General features: G+C 38.6%; 5 protein-coding genes across 5 annotated transcripts; 1 reads left to right on the top strand and 4 right to left on the bottom strand.

The window, feature by feature from the left end:
• The first annotated feature begins 125 nt into the window (after positions 1-125).
• Positions 126-2,710, top strand: LOC101313816. Its single transcript, XM_004302675.1, has 12 exons — positions 126-341; positions 426-558; positions 673-746; positions 823-869; positions 956-1,112; positions 1,217-1,273; positions 1,351-1,555; positions 1,638-1,699; positions 1,803-1,903; positions 2,004-2,058; positions 2,145-2,192; positions 2,489-2,710. Exons 1-12 carry the CDS (start codon positions 158-160, stop codon positions 2,671-2,673), a joined length of 1,308 nt encoding a protein of 435 aa, XP_004302723.1. The 5' UTR covers positions 126-157; the 3' UTR covers positions 2,674-2,710.
• A 286-nt stretch (positions 2,711-2,996) lies between these two features.
• Positions 2,997-3,933, bottom strand: LOC101307224. The gene is made up of 3 exons (XM_004302737.1): positions 3,632-3,933; positions 3,421-3,543; positions 2,997-3,322 (listed from the first exon to the last, which is right to left on the bottom strand). Exons 1-3 carry the CDS (start codon positions 3,800-3,802, stop codon positions 3,254-3,256), a joined length of 363 nt encoding a protein of 120 aa, XP_004302785.1. The 5' UTR covers positions 3,803-3,933; the 3' UTR covers positions 2,997-3,253.
• A 541-nt stretch (positions 3,934-4,474) lies between these two features.
• Positions 4,475-6,281, bottom strand: LOC101310340 (putative cyclin-D7-1-like). Its single transcript, XM_004305142.1, has 5 exons — positions 6,039-6,281; positions 5,863-5,943; positions 5,639-5,737; positions 5,333-5,461; positions 4,475-4,717 (listed from the first exon to the last, which is right to left on the bottom strand). The coding sequence occupies exons 1-5, from the start codon at positions 6,279-6,281 to the stop codon at positions 4,475-4,477; spliced, it is 795 nt and encodes a 264-aa protein (XP_004305190.1).
• A 1,988-nt stretch (positions 6,282-8,269) lies between these two features.
• On the bottom strand, positions 8,270-10,755 carry LOC101298909 (glucose-induced degradation protein 4 homolog). The gene is made up of 8 exons (XM_004302709.1): positions 10,614-10,755; positions 10,409-10,464; positions 10,079-10,222; positions 9,269-9,342; positions 9,115-9,169; positions 8,977-9,039; positions 8,765-8,892; positions 8,270-8,534 (listed from the first exon to the last, which is right to left on the bottom strand). The coding sequence occupies exons 1-8, from the start codon at positions 10,660-10,662 to the stop codon at positions 8,456-8,458; spliced, it is 648 nt and encodes a 215-aa protein (XP_004302757.1). The 5' UTR covers positions 10,663-10,755; the 3' UTR covers positions 8,270-8,455.
• A 1,396-nt stretch (positions 10,756-12,151) lies between these two features.
• LOC101310048 (L-type lectin-domain containing receptor kinase IV.1-like) lies at positions 12,152-14,709 on the bottom strand. The gene is made up of 2 exons (XM_004305141.1): positions 13,481-14,709; positions 12,152-13,061 (listed from the first exon to the last, which is right to left on the bottom strand). The coding sequence occupies exons 1-2, from the start codon at positions 14,707-14,709 to the stop codon at positions 12,272-12,274; spliced, it is 2,019 nt and encodes a 672-aa protein (XP_004305189.1). The 3' UTR covers positions 12,152-12,271.
• Positions 14,710-18,597: the final 3,888 nt, after the last annotated feature.

Raw genomic sequence — 18,597 nt, 5'->3', positions numbered from 1 at the left:
AAAAAAAAAAAAAAAACAGAGAGCTAGTGCCGAGTTTTCCACTTAATAAGTAACACGTCATGTAACAGAGATCAAGATTGTTCCTTTTTCTTATAACCGCAACCTAAAACCCCCGTGTTCCTGTTCGAGGTTTTGGACTTTCTCTCAGCAAACCACGATGATACGCACTGCGCTTTCACGAGCAGCGGCCATCGTCGCCGCCCGCACCTCCGCCAAGCTCCGCCCTTCCCTCCTCGCTCGATCTCCGCCGTCCAGACTCCTCCACGATGGGATTAACGCCAACCCAGTTGCTCTTCAGATGATCAACTACGCCGTCTCTCTCGCCAGGTCTCAGAAATCAGGTCCCTTTCCAACTCTGCTCCTCAATACCCTTTTCTGTTTTCTCCATAAAGTTTGCAATTCAGTTTGATTTTGATTAAATGTAGATGAATCGTACGGTCAAGCTCAGCTTGTGTTGGAACAGTGCCTTTCATCTCAGCCTAGTGAAGGCCAGGACCTTGCTACTCATAATTCAAGGGCAATGGTCTTAATGGCTATGTCTACTTTGTTATCTGAAAGGTTGTACCTTTTGTTTTCTTTGTGTTTTTGGTAATTCGGAAACCCAATTACCCAATTGAGTAGTGTGTTTAATGGATTAAGAGACTTATCTTGGGTCGAATTCGATTATTTCAGAGGAAAGCTTGATGAAGCTATAGAGAAGCTGCAAAAAGTTGAAGACTTGAGCAGCTCTTCAGTTGGTGTTAGGAGTAAGCACCTTATGCTTTGAGTTTGCCTTGATAGAAAGAGTTACTGACTGATGAAGTTTTCTGGCTTGTGTTATAGTTGCCGCGTTGGAGGCGCTAGTTGGACTGCACTTAGAGTTGAAGCAGGTACATCATTGCAAGTACCATTTGATATCGTTTTTGTATTTTCTTGTATTGTTTTGATTTAGTAAAGATGGGTTCTCACTATATAGGATCATACCTCATCAGTTCTTGCTGATAAATGCTTAGAACTTGCGGAGAAAAATGATGAATCTAGTGATTCCGAGGGATATACTCGAGCCGTAGCAGTAAAAGGACTTGTTGAGCTTGTGCATGGTAATCTTGGAATAAGTAAAGATGTAGCTAAAGGTACCCTTTGTTTTTTTTTTTTCTCTCTCACATTTTCTTTAACTAGTTACTATATGACTGAGTCTCAGGACATAAATTGAAATTTGGAGCTTTGGGTTCTGCAGGTGAACTTTTCATTCGAGAAGTGGAGAGAAATGTTGAGGAAGTTGAAGAATTTACTGGTATGGTTAATTTGAATGTGACTGTGTTGACCCATTTTTCAAGCTTCTACATAATATCATTAATCAAAAGGTTGTAGGTAGTACTGCTTTATTCTTTGGAGAGCTCTTGCATGCCAGACAGAGCTATGAGATGGCGAAGAAGGTTTACCAGAAAATTATCCAAAATGATTCCAGGAATGAAGAGTTCAGTGACCCAAGTTCATTAGCAGCTGGTAATATGTCGTCAGACAAAGTTTTGTTAGCGGCCACATGTGCGTTGGGACAACTGGAGGCTCATGCAGGGTAAGCTGTTGATTACCGTTGAAACTTGAACGTCTCCTTTTGCAATTTCTGTCTAGCTTCCTCATGAATTTTGTTCTTTTAGGAACTTCGGTGATGCTGAGGAGATTTTAACAAGAGCTTTGACTAAAACAGAGGAACATTTTGGTCTGTTGCTCTGATTATACTTTTCTTATGAAGCGTAAAGTAGTTTCATAACTTTAGTGACTGATATGCTTGTTGCTCCTGTGGCTTCATTGTTTGTGTATAGGCTCTCATCATCCCAAAGTAGGTGTTATTTTAACCTGCATAGCTCTCATGTTTCGGCGTAAAGCAGTCCAAGAGCATTCCAGTTCTATATTGATCCAAGAGGTCAGAACTTTTTTGATATCCACATCTTTTTCCATACATTGGAGTGCCTCTTGCCATCTTCTTGCTACAATAATGTTTATTTCCATGCTTTCATTGACAGGGACTTTATAGGAGGGCAATAGATTTGCTGAAAGCTCCAGCATTTGAGGCTGAAGGTATGTGTAATTGTGCAGTCTGGCATCATTTTCTCTGTGGAGAACCTTTACATAATTGTGTTGCGGCTCTTGTTTGGATTGTGTAGGTGCAGAAGCAAAGGCAGATAGAAGTGATATAGTGGCCCTTGCAAGAGGTAATGACTAAACCTCTGAACAGTCTCAGAATGCATTTTGATAAATCCATATTCAGAGACTATAATTGGTGATTGAGTAGAAAATTTTCTTTCTTATCTTGGTGGTGCTTCCACCATAAAATACATATTTCAATGAGTAGCTGTGATAAACTTATAATTTCAAGATGAACAGTCTTTGACTCTTTGCATTGTTATGTGGAAACCTGTAATAGGCTGCTTCTCTTTGACACGTTGACCTTTTAATTTGAAGGTCCTGAAAAGGTTATGTTCATTGATATAGATAAGTTATTGTGTAGGTGGGTATGCAGACGTACTTTGTGTCCAACAGAACCGAAAGGATCAAGGAGAAAAAATGAAGAAGTGGGCTGAGGCTGCATGGGGAAACCGCCGGCTTTCATTGGCAGAAGCACTAGATGTATCTAATACAGATAAATCTTTAAAAGTTCCAATTGTGGATGCTCGAATCAGCAGGGTTCTGTAGTGTTTTCATTCCTAGGATCCGCAGACAGCAGTGGCAGCTGAAGGTTCTTTCATGGCATGCAGCGCAATGAGAACAGTTGTTCCCATCCCATCAGTCCCTTTGCACTGCCTAATGATACAGCAGATATGCAGCATACCCCTCTATGAAGTAGCTTCAAGCATTTGACATTCTGGCATATGTATCATTATGTACCTATCTACCGATAATGTAGAGGCATCTATGCCAGAAGTTATATACATACTCGAATAATGCCTCTTGAAACAAAATTTTGTAGGAAAGATGATAAATTAGTAAGACCAATATTCTTGGTGATTTTGTTGCATCTATACTGCTATTGTTATTTTGAAGATTGATAAGACAGAGTCATGTTCAACTAATGACATCACAAGTTCAAGAGTCTTGAGGATTGACATAAGAAGATCAGAAAGGTCAAAGGTGCACTTTTAACTGCTTTATCATAATTTCATACATTACAAGAGTCTGCACACAAATTACTTCAGGTACAAAAACAGAGTTACCCACTTCAGATGAATTACAAAACGCTTTCGATTAATGTTACTTTTATACCCATATTGAATGATCACAGGGGAATATCAAGACCTTTCCCAATTTCAACTCCAATCAGCTGCAGTATCCCCTTGTTCAATATCTGGAAATTATAAAAACCATGTCAGCTAGAAACTAAACCTTCCTGAGCTTCATCTATTAGCAATACCATCCCATAAGAAGAAAAGAAGAAGAATTTACCAATTCTACAACGAAGGTTCCAATGAGTCCAATCATACAAGCTCTGGAGTTCCATATTTCTGCAGTCCTAGTGAACCCAGCAAAAGGGGCCTGAAACTTCGGCTCTACTTTTGGCACCACCAGCTGAGAGTGTTCATACACATTATGTTCATATCATCACAACTATAGAAAACTACTCAATCTATAATGACAAAGTGAACAAACGACATACTCCAGGAGGAAGCTTGGCGGCTCGAACGCTGAAGGAGGCACGTTTCGTGGAGGCTGCGCGACGCAAAGACCCATTTGGGAGATTGCAGATTTGCTGGGTTGGATTGTTTGCTGTTAAAACCTTAGCAGGGAGAAAGGAAGACGATAGTATGGTAGATGATGAAGTTGCCATTTTTTCGTTGTTGGGTGATTGTGTTCTATGTAACGCTGATGCTATTGGTTCCTTTAGCTTCCTTATCTAGTTGGACTGTATGGAACACTTGGCAAAGAGCTTTCCACGTTCATATTCGGAGGCTTTGTGTTATGACTTATGGTGATGATGGATGTCGTTTAACTTGTGTGCGGACTTTGGACTTTTTCTGGTAGGACATGCCAGAAATAACTTCTCCTGTATGGTTGATTAAAGTTCTGAACTTTAACTCTTACCGGTCACATTTCATGAATAGTATTTCTAGCTAGTTCGTTCATGTATTAATTCTCATGAACAAGAGATAGAACATTACAGAAAACAGAAAATATCAATAGGCTGTGTAGTTTGCTGCTTCTCTGCCAATGTTAGCTTGAAGATAGTTTAGTCATGTATTTCCGACTAAGAGATTAAACATTTGCGGTATACTAATTGCCTAACCACAGTCACGCTGAAATAATAATATGATAGCTTGTAGTAGATTAGAAGAACCGCTTGCTCGCTCTTATTTCTTGTATGATAAATATCTTGGAGTTTGTTTAAACTCTGGGCCAAGATTTTCTTGGCTATAAATCTCACTGTATGTTGTTACAATAGTTGCATACAAGTTAAAGATTAAAAGGAAAATGAAACATAGCCGTTTGTTTAAAAAAAATTTCACTCTTCCCTCTTTCTCTTCTGGCAGATCCTTGTTGATTCTGCAGCGTCCACATTTGGAGCTCTCAAGTTAAAGACTGAGAAATCAACATGATACTGAGAAAGGTTAATCTTCTCCTTGAGCAACACAGTTGTAGGACTCGAAGGGCAGAAATGGAATGCTCCGTAAGCTAATAAGTTGTATAAGCAATCATCAGCTACTGATTGTGCTTCCATGATCTTCTGGCACTTGACCAACTCAGCCTAATAAGTTGAAGAACCAATTATCAGTGAAACAGTAGCAGAAAATTAATAGTAGGAAACAAAAAACAAAACAAAAAGGGGGCGAAACGGGACTTGGATGTTCAACCTTTTGATCATTATCCAGTAGACTTGTAGCACAGGCCAGGTAGGTATCAGACGCAGTACTTGAAATTAGTGACTTATCTAGGCTGCAACTTAGAGCAGATATCGCAACCACGCTTGGCCTAAACTCCAGCAACTTCGAGTCTGGACCATTTACATTTGGTTATTCCGTTACTCATTATTCCCTATTCATGTCAGTATGAGTATGTACGTATATATACACATAATCATCAAACACTCAAACACATTGGTTATTTTCTGTGATAGACTGCAGGTAATATGTGTCTGAAATTAATGTTTTCGGATTCAAGAGATCGATCAAGGTTAGGTTTAGTAATTAGGGATCGAAACTCCATAGTGTTTATTTGATCCATAACCACTGATATGTACAAAAGTGGCCACAAAATATGTAACTCACATACTACCTGAAATAGATCCAAGAAGCAAATTGTTGAATCTGGATATCAACTGTTCCTGAATTTGAGGTTTGAAGGATCCGGGGTCAAGACTAACCAATGATAACATCAGTTCTAGGTAGGAATAAGCTGTTGTAGAAGCAAGGCGCCATCCTAATGCCTCTAGCACCATCATTTCCATTCGTTGGATTGTGCTGGAATCAAAAGAGTAGTCCAGATCCTCCATCTTCAGTTCAGATATATCACCATATGAATGAATTAGTAAATATATATATAGCATTTTTTTTGTTTTCTTGAGAATAGTAAATATATATATATAGTAAATTATAGTAAAAAAAAAAATTTAATTTAATATTCCGAAACAAATTATCAACTGATAACACAATAATAAAATGAAGCATACCTGAATTTCAAGCAGGGTAGGAGAGCAGGTGTCATTAAACTTGGAGGCAATGGATAAGCAAGCAATGGACAACAATTCCACCATCCAGTATTTCCATGCCTGGAACATCATCAAATTGTGGAAACATATAAGATTAGAAAAGATAGAAATGGGAGATAAATAAATAATTAATAGTGTTCCCTCCGCTCACATATATATATATACATGTATATTATTTTGCTTACATTATTCATAGATATGAATCGATCAAGATAGTTTGCAGCATAGAAAACAGTTCCAAGGGAGAGGTTCAAGCGGCTTCCAGACTGGTGAAACAAACAGCAGGAGACAACTTGATCAGTAAAGTAAAGGGTAGTCATGGTTCTTCTTGAAAAGTAATCAATAGTTCAATACTACTAACCTTGACAAACCATTGGATGCTTTTAAACCTAGCAATGACCAAATTATTTGAGCAGAGATTCTCTACGTAGTTCGGTTGGGGCATGTAACTCATCTCCTTCTCCAAGCATATGGTAAAAGATTCATCATAGTCTCGCTTACTTCTTGCATACATTGATAATGTTTCACAATCAATCATGTAGTTCTTAGCAGTCGCCAAAGGGCTGGAAGGCCACACCTCATCGCAGAGCAAACTTTGATCCATATGATCAAGTTCTCAACCAATTGGAGAAGCAGAAACAGCAGCAGGTATACTACAATATTATTGTTTTCGAGGTGGCCTAAAATCTGCAGATTCAATAATATGGGACAGCTCTGACATGCAGGAACATCAATCTTTCTCTGCCTATGATTTATATTGTGTACTTTGACAGATGGAGAGAGAGAACATGAAAGATACCATTGTTGTTGATGGTGAAATGGAGAGGAAGTTGGCTATATATATAAGAAGAGGTGGTGGTTACTGTAGCAAGTAGTGGGTGGTTAGAGGCAGAGAGGGAAATAAAAAGAGGGAGACGTCCCTCATGAAAGGGGTAAATGCAGCAATACAGCTAGAGCGTGTGCGTGGTTAGATTTTTAGAGGGTGGTTTTTAATTTCACTGTGGCTACCAATTGCGTGAACCCATGCACGAGGATGGCTCTGTGAGCTACTTAAGGGAATTAATGGCTTCCATCATCATCATCCATCGCCTTCAATGTAGGGTTTATTAAGGAGAGTCTATAACAGCTAAGATCAACGTTGATTGCACTGAAGTTGAGAATGAGATGACTGAAAGTGGGAGAGAGTGGGGCTGTCTTCTAGTTGAGTTTGGTCCAAGTCGTATGTGATCGTTTTAACTCATGATTCATGAATAATCGATCATGAGGCCTTAGTGATTGGCTGATTTGCCTGCCAACAAAAACCGCCATTTTAACTGAATCCCATCCAATGCAACTATTACAAGTTTACAACCCGTTTTTCTTTGAATCAGATGTGAGATAGCAAGCAACCTTGGTTACGTTAGCAAGTTAATAATTAATTAACTTAATGATCAATATTTAGATCAAGATTCACGAAAGTATCCCAGCAAAATCAAACTAATCTCCTGCCACAGACACACGAATCTAGAGGCTCCTCAAGCGTGCTGACCACAAACTGATGAGAGTTAGGACTCGACATTGACAGATCTACCTTAATGCCAAGGCACCCTCCACAATTTCTCGAAACATGTCAGCTTATTGCGTTTTCAATAAGATAAAAGGGGTTAGCTCTATAATTATAAAGGTTTGGCCCCCTTTCCAATAATGTTATCACACCAAAAGAAGGGTTTTAGCTCAGCAATTTTGATTTTGATTTTGATTTATACAATTTTCTAACCTTGACGCATCAAAAGTTAATCAATTCTAGCTTTTTTGTATGCTATTTACTTTATATCTTATTAACTATTAGCTTTACATACAACAAATATACTTTTATAGAGTTCAAATTATGCATGAAAAAGAAATTCGGATGCATGCAACTGATATATAATGTTGTTATTGATTTGAAAATGTTACATTGTTTTCATATTTTATATCTCGCCCCCCTTAATCCTTCAACCTGGCTCCGCCCCTGGGACTCGAATTCTTAACGTGGATGCCTCCTCAAACTTGCTGGCCACAAACTCATAGGAGTTAGGACTCGAACCCTTAATACGACGATTTCATACTAAACAGCCCGACTAACTTTACCACACCATGTGGTTATAACTTATAAACACTTTTTATATCACAAAAATAAGATTTACTATCTTTATTGCTTTTGGCTCAAGTTGCAACTGTCAACTGCTAGACATGGGAGGTCATTTTTGACAATGTCAATTCCAAACTCAAAATGTAAATTTTTCACTTGTTCTGTATAATTTGATACTGGAACATTTTTCAAAGTGGAACTTTGATTCATGTAAAGGGTCCTATTATTTTGCTAAAGAGAGAAGAAACAAATCACTGATCGAGTTGTTTATCCTTGAAGTTACCCTGGACTACTGCCTCTCTTGGACCTTTTAGACAAACAGTATTACTGGCAACTCCAGTAGTCTAGTTTACCACTTTACTGTTGCCCGGGCTAGGCCCAATTCTCTCAACTCTGCATACCCCAATTACCGTTTTCTAGGTTGTAAGTACCGGAGAGAATTAAATGCCAAACAAACGGAAGATGATGCCAAGAATCATAGAGATAGAACTGGACTTTCCTGTATTTCTCACTTGTAATCAAAAATTCACAACCAAATGCATGATTTCATATAATCTTGAAGTCACCGGTATATGGTAATCACCACACAGCTCCATGAAGTGCCATTACTAACATACTGTCAAAGTCTATCATGCTTGTACAACAAAGATGATATATGTATGATAATACTATTGCAGTTCATATGACGAAAAACTGACTCCAAATCTTCCCTCATTTGTGGATTTCAGCTCAAGTTTCTGGAACGGACTGCAGGTTGGTTCACATAGCATTTATCAGTTAATAAGCTGCAATAAACTAATGAAGTGAAAAAGTAAACCAAGACGACGGTGAATGGTATGAAAAGTGTTCAATTACTTCCTAAGCATAAGCACATCCCCATCATAAATAGAAAGAAGACAATAGCATATTATATTTTGAACAAAGCAAAGAGCAATACATCAAATTCATAGACCAACAACAAAATGAAGGAAAGGTACCTGCTATTAGGATCATAATAGTAGCCGTTGATGGAGCCATCACTACATGAGAAACACACATAGTAAAAGCCGGCTATAGTCAAACCACAGTCTGTGCCAACATTCACAAAGTATTGTTCCTTCCATCTCTGCACCAGCAAATCAAAGAACTCAAATTCATCTGAAGTTTGATGTTTGCTCACTGACAGGTGATACGCCAGTAACAAACTTACCATGAATACGTACTGATAGTTGCTGAGATCTAATGATTTGCCACCATCAACCTCCACTTGGCTCTGTAAACTGTAGAATTAGCTAGGAGATAACAAAACTTCAGACACAAAAGACAACAGTAAGACTCCTTAGCTTACCAACAGAGCAGAAAAAGAAGGAAATTTGGTCCAGTGCCTTATATCATCATCTTGTCTGTCACATGTTACACAAACATTTGATCGTTAATCACCATCACAATCTACATATGGGTCTTTTCCCTATTGTAGATAACAGAACTAAAAAACAACATACGTTGCTTCCCACTTTTCAGTGAAGAAAGTATAATTCTTGGTGTCAACAATCTCCCCTTCCCAAAAGGTGACAACCTACCACACATTGAAAAGAAAGCAAATGCTCAATGAAGGCTTCCAATGCTGAAGATACAACATTTCTTTTGAATCAAGAGATAACATTATTTGATACATCAATCATTATGCAAAAAATCGAGTAATGAAAGATAAAACAGATCAAAATTCACTTTATGTCGAAGAGGTTGGGGGTGAAGAAACAAACAACTAGATTGCAATGTCAAGAAAAAAGTAGTACCTCTAGCATTAACATGTAAAGAGTAAGTTGTGTGCATATCTTAAGCATGTTGCCTAACCTAATTCCAAACCCAAAAAAATGAAAAAACAAAAATAAAGGAAACATATCTATGCTATAAGATACATGCAGTTTCCCTTGATTAAATGGATCCGAAGAGGCAAGGACAGTGAGTGAAAGACTGAAGAATTGAAATTAGGAAAACTAAACAGCTGCAGCACCCAACAAAGACAAAGAATGCATGCTTTGATTTAATTGTATGGGGCTGACCATCAAATATACTTCTATTGCAAAATATAGAGTACAGACAATCACATCGCTACTAAAATGGAAACAACAATGGGCTACAAATCTCCTTATATGAAAGCCTTCCTAGACCACTATCTCAACAGATGCTTTATACACCAGTTCCATAACACTCCACAGCTGCTTAACCAATAATGAATATACTAAAGAAAATCTGATACTAAACCAATGACATGAGGATCAATGATCAGAGTAAAAGAGCAAACTTCTTACTGGTGTGTCAGCCATGGGAACATTAAGTGCTTCCATGGTTCCACATAAATAACCATTCTCAAGATCACACCCTTGTATCCGAACATTTACTCTCCAAGCCTCATCTTTTTGCAGACTCGAAACATTCTGAGTACCCGAGAAGCCCTGCCACAGAATCATTAACTTAATGCTACAGTAAGTTAATGGAAGAGGTAGACATTTATACTTCCAGATTTTCGTACCCATTCTCAATATAGATTACACGATTCAATTCCTAAACATTAATTTGATCACAATCACAGGGATTCCAAATTCAGAAAGACAATAAAAGTGAGAGACAAAGAGAGAAACCTGGCCAACGCTTAAAAGGGTAAAGGGTGGAGGAGATGTCTGTCCACAGGTGGAACCTTCAAAGTGATGCCACACATAATAAACATGAGAGTTCGGGATCACATTAAACAAGTGAAGCAGAAACAGTGAATAACTGGGATCGTTCAAATAATCCAAATTGGGGTAAGAACCCTAACAAGTGATAAGGTGGTTCGTGCAGTGATACCTGAATGATGTGGAGGAGGCGCGGAGGTCTCTGCCGCCCTGACCGGCATTTCTAAGCTCAATCAATCCCCACGCAGTAACCGACTCCAATATAATACCCACCATATGAACCCGACCCGTTAAGGCTTCTCAATATAATTTTTGGATCCGGCTGAAGTTTGGATCTAAATATCCGGGTCGTTGTATCACTTTTCAAACATTTTTATCAAATAAACAATTAATATGCTATAATAAGTCTATTTTGAGTCCAATTTCTAGGTCTATGCTCCGTGTCTTTCAGAGTACCTTGACAATACGAAACATAGGTTTCTTTAAAACGGCGGCTGGCCACGTGCTTCGTCGTTCCAACAGTGGTAAAATGGCGGCAATGCCGGCAAAGCTTTCCATAAGGTTCCAGCAACGGAGTTCTTTGGAAGTTGAGGGTGTTGTAGGTGGACGTGTTCTGGCGCCCTTTGTCAAAGCTTCATATGCGAAAGGTCGAAAACCTCCTTGTTGGCCCGAATTTGTGGCGGCGATGGAGGCTAAAGACCCAGATGGTGGTTACGAGTTACAACTGGCAAATGCTATGATGGTGCAGCCCTACATGGCTTCGTCAGAGATTGAATTGGAGCTTCAAGCGAGGTCGTCAGAGAGGCTGACCTAGCTTCTACGACGGGACACCCTAACCTAGGGTTGACCACGGCTGAGTTGACTGGGCTGGATCTAGTGATTGGACTCCCACTTATTAGGTCCGATGGGTGTGAATTTGGGCCCACTAAGGTGGATTCAGTTGCAGTTGGTGTTAAGGCTTGCCCTGATGCTAAAGGCACAGGCAAGACGTAGGTCTTGGGTTGTTCTCAACCCGAACATCAGAGTTAGTTTTGCTACTTATTTTCTTAAGCTTATTAGGTGCACCAATTGAGGTCTTAGGCAGCTAATATTATGTTCTAGAGATTTAGGTAGCGATATTGTTTTCTTTTGTTTTGGGCTCTTTTTGATCATATGTGTAACTAATAAAGGTACATGTCATGGTGCTTGTAAGCCTCTCTTAACATACTCTGTGGAGGACGACATATGATGTATGTGTCTTTTGGCTATTGATGAAGTATATAATCTATCCTGTTCAAACAAAAAAAAAGAGTCTATTTTGAGTCCAATGAACTATTTCACTTTTACTCTCCACACGGTTTTACACTGGTAATGTCTATATATGCATTGGACAGGCTTATAACGCAAAAGCTTGTGTTTGACAGACTTCACTACTTTCGGGGAGATTCACTCTTGTTGTCACTCATTCCCAGTTTTTGTCCCTGTTCTTTAGTAAGGGAACACATTACATTTGATATTCAATAAGATGTTAGGCAATAACAAGTATTGGTTCGATGACTTCCATTAATATTGACTAGTGAAAATATAACGTTTACGGTTTTCTATCCCAACCTCAACTGCTTCTCGTAACGAGAGTCCCGTGTTTCAATGAATTCGAACTCTTGACTTCCTCATTGTTGATTTGATCAATAAATCAAAGTAACGATTAGTATTTCCAAGTCGAATTCACGTCACCAAACTAAATTATTTTTCATTACTCAAAAAGGCTACATATATAACCTATCTAAAGGTGTATACAAATATGGCTTTTGAATCCAAGTTTTGAACAAGATATATACTGATTGCTTGGAATCAACGACCACCTGAAAGTAATGCCGACTCTGCAACATATGATGAACCGGAGAACCCCTTGCCTAAAGAAGACTGGTACGACATTGCATAGTCATCAAAACCTTCATGGTGCGCAAAGGTTAACCCACTGGAAGAAAACCCGAGACGTGACACTTCCGGCAAGGTAACATCACCGGCTAAGTACTGAATGACTTGTCGCATGCTTGGCCTCGCCGCTGGCTCTGAATGAGAGCACAAAAGCCCAAGCTTCAACACCAACTCCACTTCCTCTGCTACGAATTCTGTACCAAAGCTTTGATCTCTTGCCTCAAGGATGTTACTCCTACTCCAACAAGAAAATACCCAATCAACCAAAATCACATCTTCTGTACCCTGTATCTCAATAGGCCGTTTTCCACAAGCAACTTCGAGCAAAAATGCCCCAAAAGCAAACACGTCGGTGCCCGTGGTCGCCCGACCTGTTCTTGTGTGCTCTGGGGCTAGGTACCCGAGTGTACCAACTATATGAGTAGTTTGAGGGTCTGTCCCATGGTCATATAATCTTGCAAGCCCGAAATCTCCTAGCCTTCCATTTAGTTCTCCATCTAGTAACACATTACTGGCCTTCACATCTCTATGAATCACTACTTGTTCCCATTCTTCATGAAGATAGAACAACCCTGCAGCCACACCTTTGATGACTCTAAACCTCTGATTCCAATTAAGAGTCACCTCAGGTTGATCATAGAGGTATTTGTCCAAGCTTCCATTAGGCATATAGTCATACACCAAAAGAAGCTCCCCTTTTCGCCTGCAACCAAGCATTAAACATCAGTGTTGATCTTGTGCACGCTTATTATGTACGTCATAAAATTTAAGTTGTTAAGAAATGAGCTAACAATGTATATCAAATTAATGTTTTATCTTCCACAACCAAATTTTGCATACGGAGAGAAACATATCAAAAGAGACACAATTTGATTACATGAGAGACCTGAACTCGAGACTTTATGCAAATGGTGTGATAACATGTTGAAAAATCTTAGTGTTCCCAAAATTGATACTTTCAGAGAATAAGTAAACAATATATATTATTGGTAACTGACACTTAAGTTTAACATCAGACATATATATATCAAGTGAGTTTGAATAAATTCATTAAGATGTACTGACGTTAACAGAGAATTAGGGAAATTTAAAGAGACAATTATCGAAATTTCAAGACCATACCTGCAATATCCCAAGAGTTGAACCAAATTCCGGTGACGGAGCCGGCCAATACTAACAATTTCTGCTACAAATTCCTTCATCCCCTGTCTTGATTCATGTGATACCCTCTTCACTGCAATCTCAATTTTAGAGGAGGGTAATATACCTCTATAGACTTTACCAAATCCCCCAGTTCCCAAAAGCTCCTTTTCCCTGAACCCTTTGGTGGCTATATACAACTCTTTGTACTTAAACCTCTGAGGACCATACTCTAGCTCCCAATCTTCAAGCACTTCTGCAAACTTCCTCTTCCTCCTTATGATATAGAGCACACCAGAAACTAATAGCAAAACCAAACTCACAGAAAGCAGAGGCACACCAAAGGTGAAAAGCATGGACCTCTTTTTACCTTCAATCCTAGGCAACTTGGGAAACTTGGAAGCTATAAGATCTTGTGCTTGGCCATTCATCCTAAAGCTCCAACCCACAACATAATGGGATGTGAGGACTGAGCCAGTTGAAGAGGAAAAGCCAATATACATGGTTTTGTTGAGAACTGAGGAAAGGTTATATTTCAAAGACAAAAGTGGAGTTGGGGGCTTAGTTGCAACACCAATTGGAGCCATAGTAACTTCAATCTGCTTCTTGGTACCATCATATTCAACCCAAACTCTCATTTCTTTACCACTGATAAGAGTCAAGTTCTTGAACCCGCCACTAAAATTATAACCAGCAGGAGCAGATTTGACAGAGTCCAAGCCATTGATGTCGATCCCAACATGGTTGTCATTGATGTCATGAAACTCCGTGCTCTGGATCGTGTCAAGCTCCACAGCAAAAACATGATTGGTGAGATTGCCAGTATTGGACTCGTTGAACAAGCCCAAGTACTGGCTAGGCCGAGCTCCGGGGAGGCCTCTCGTCGGAGCGATAACAAAAGCGATCCCATGGCCGCTGAGATCAGCGTACTGCGATTGAATGGCAAAGACAAAGTTGGTAGAGAAGGAGAAAACGGTGTCGTTGTCTGAGTTCTTGAAGGTTACTGGGTTAGGGTAGAATGCATAGCCGCTTTTCTGTTTGGTGTCGTTTGTAAGCTTCAACAGACCTTCTGGTGTGATCTCTGCTATGCCGTCTAGAGCGAGATTAAGGCCAGAACGGTCATTGAAACCATTATTGTAGATGAAGTCTTGGCCTTCTGCTGGTGTCAGAAGTAGTAGTAGCACCAGGAGAACTGAAAGCTTGACAAACATGGCTGCTAGCTAGGTGCAAGTCTGTGAAGCTTCTTGACGTTCAAGTTTGTGTATTTATGGATCCAAACCCGCCAGCTATAGACGACATTCTAGAAGACTATATCGGGTAATTAAATCATTATAGTTAGGACCGTCGACATTGTTAGATAGGTTAAACATGTTGTATTTGTAGAGAAGGAAACAGTGATCTATAGACGATCGATACAGTGCCTCCTATCGTACGCAACTGCAGGTTCGCCTTCCCTATATACTAGATTTGATTATTAATGGTCCATGACTCCACGTCCCCCTCAGAAAAGAATCTTTCATTTTCAACGAGCGCCCTCATTATCACATGCTCGGGTTTTTTTCTTGATTTTTTGTAGCATTCTAGTACCGAATGAGTCAAAATTATTCTCGAAGAGTTGTAACTAAGCAGATCATCAAGTGAATAATTGAATGATGAAGCTCAAGCTTCGTATTGGTGAGATATTCCTAATACGGCTCAAGCCCTCAACTTAGTAGGCAGCTCTATTTGGTAATGGATGAGAAAACAAGCTAGTTACTAGAATTCGTAGATTCTTTTGTGTATTGATTCCTCTTACATGCGTGTGTGTGTGTCTGTGTAGAAACGCAATGTGAGATTAGAAAAACTCAGTCGCCTGATTAATATTTCGAACATGTCCTTGAACGATCAAGAATTTAAGACATTGCCTTGTATTATATATCTCTATAGTCTATTCTTAATTGCTAAACTGAAAATAAATTTGACCAGCTTATTAGCCATCACTCCATTTTCAAACAATTAGGCTTAGTTCGGTTCAAGAAATAGAAAGGAAAGCAAAGGAGTTGTTTGAATTTTCTTTGACATAGGAAAAGATAGTGAATCCTTGGGGTGGAAAGAGAGAACCATTTTCCACACAATTTTCCTTTCATATGAGAATTACTTTCCTTTCCTACTTCCTTTGTCATTACTTTTCTTTCCCAATTGTTTGATTCCATGAACCAAACATGGCCTAATAGTATGGGATCCTCCCTTGGTCTCAGTCTTGGATTGGTAAGTAAGGGTCTTATCTGGGGAGGCATCTCCTAGACATTTTCTCATACATTTGTGGTCAACGTTCACTGCCGAAGTTGAAGAAATAAAATTACAGAACAAACTAAAATTAAGCAATTCAAGGTTGAAGACAATCTAAATGATATGATATATACTCATCTACTTGGGTTTATATATGATTGAATCCAATGCATCAATGTCCTTATATGTATGTATGAGATTCTGCACGAATATTCCAAGAACTGGTCTATGCGATAATGTAAACTTCCTCACTGAAATATATAATTATCATAAGTTCTATGCTTGGCCCTATTTTTATTAGGAAAAACGTCCATTTAGTACTAATTTAAACCTCTCATTTCTCATTCCAATGACAATCTTTTTTATTATTCCATTTCAATATAAGGTAACTTTTTTTATGCCTAAATGCATAAATCTTTATACCAAAATACACAAATCTTTACTAAAGTCTTAACAAACTATATTATTTTAAGACTATTTTATCTTTACCCCTTAAACATGCATAGAGAGAGAAAGTGGAAGAGAGGGAATAATTGGCCGGAACCTCACCGAACTCCGGTCATCGGCCGCCGGACTCCCGTCAACAGCCGCCGGACTCCGGTCACCGGTCGCCGGACTTTGCTTGCCGGATTTCCCCGGTCACCGGTAACTCGGTTACTGATCCCCAATAACTCAATTTTTCTCCGGTCACCGGTAACTAAGTTACTGACCCCAGTAATTCAATAACTGACCCCCAATAACTTGGTTACTGACCCCCAATAATCAGTTATTGACCCAATAATTTAGTTACTGACTCCCAATAATCAATTACTGACTCTTAATAATCAATTACTGACCCCTAATAATCAACTTATTTCAGCTTAATGTAATAGAAAAGAAGATTTACCAGAAAATAATCGAATTACTGACCCTAATAATCGAGTTACTGACCTTAATAACCTTTAGTTTTCAGTTACTGACACCTAATAATCACTTAATTTTCAGTTACTGACACCCAATAATCATTTGTTGACCCTCAATAATCAGGTTACAAACCTCAAATAATAACTTACTGACCACAATAATCATTTATCAATCCTCAATAATCACTTACTGACCCTAATATTCAAATGTAAGGATTAAAAAAATTAAAAATGGAGAAATTATTGGTCACTCCATTAGCTTTCATGCGCTCGACAGTTTACTCTATTAACTTTCAATTTCAATCGATTACTCCATTAACTATCCAATGTCACACAATTAGGTCCATCCGTTAAGTCACCGTCCAAATCAGTGGTTAAGTTGCTGACTGGACATATTTTTCAACTGGAAATTCCATTTAACACCCCACCTCTCTCTCTCTCTCTCTCTGGCCAGCCATGGCTTCCCAAACAGTAAGTAAGCTGTGGTTTTTTACTTCACTTTCCACTCACTCAAATCCAACAAAAGTTTATGAACCAAAGCCTATTATAAATATAGGATTACAAGCTTTAAGTACATAGCTTAAGTTTTGAAAACAAAGCCGTGGATAGGAAGTTATGCTCTCTCAAAGTTGAAGCAAAAATCTGAAAACCCAGAAAATTTCAGCTTTTGGCTGAATCTGCTACTGTTTTTGGCAAGCAATTTGACAAACCAAATGTTAACCAAATCCTCTGAAATTTTACACACATAAATATGGATATATGAGCTTTACAAAGGTACTTTCGGGTTTAAAACAAAGGCCTGAGCTGAAAGATATCAAGACGCAAAGTAGGCAAGAAAATCAGCTTTTCTGCAGAATTTGGCTGAATCTGCTACTGTTTTTGGCAAGCAATTTGACAAACAAAATGTTAACCAAATCCTCTGAAATTTAACACACTTAAAGATGGATATATGAAATTTACAAAGGTACTTTCGGATTTAAAAAAAAAGCCTGAGCTGAAAGATATCAAGACGCAAAGTAGGCAAGAAAATCAGTTTTTCTGCAGAATTCTGGAAAAATTTGCAGCAACTAATAAACTTGATTTTGGAAGCTTTAATTCGACTTTTGAAGTAACAAAACAATTCTAAAGCTTCAGAATGGAAATGAACAGATTTCCAGAGTACGAAATCATTTTAAACACAACAAACAGTTGAATCAAAAGGATCCAAAATCTACTTTAGAATCATTGTGGTTGTAGCTCAAGAACTATGTTCTTTTGAGTTTGGGTGTCCAAAGTAGATTTTGGATCCTTTTGGGTGTCCAGAATTCTGCAGAAAAGCTGATTTTCTTGCCTACTTTGCGTCTTGATATCTTTCAGCTCAGGCCTTTGTTTTAAAATCCGAAATACCTTTGTAAAGTTCATATATTCATCTTTATGTGTGTTAAATTTCAGAGGATTTGGTTAACATTTTGTTTGTCAAATTGCTTGCCAAAAACAGTAGCAGATTCAGCCAAATTCTGCAGAAAAGCTAATTTTCTTACCTACTTTGCGTCTTGATATCTTTCAGCTCAGGCCTTTGTTTTAAAACCCGAAAGTACCTTTGTAAAGCTCATATATCCATATTTATGTGTGTAAAATTTCAGAGGATTTGGTTTGTCAAATTGCTTGCCAAAAACAGTAGCAGATTCAGTCAAAAGCTGAAATTTTCTGGGTTTTCAGATTTTTGCTTCAACTTTGAGAGAGCATAACTTTCTATCCACGGCTTTGTTTTCAAAACTTAAGCTATGTACTTAAAGCTTGTAATCCTATCTTTATGATAGGCTTTGGTTCATAAACTTTTGTTGGATTTGAGTGAGTGGAAAGTGAAGCAAAAAACCACAGCTTACTTACTGTTTCGGAAGCCATGGCTGGCCACAGAGAGAGAGAGAGAGAGAGAGAGAGAGGAGGTGG

The sequence above is a fragment of the Fragaria vesca genome, linkage group LG6, assembly GCF_000184155.1.
Source record: "Fragaria vesca subsp. vesca linkage group LG6, FraVesHawaii_1.0, whole genome shotgun sequence".
Classification (NCBI taxonomy): Eukaryota; Viridiplantae; Streptophyta; class Magnoliopsida; order Rosales; family Rosaceae; genus Fragaria; species Fragaria vesca.
Note: the sequence above shows the minus strand (reverse complement) of the source record. Positions and strands in the feature narration are given on the sequence as shown.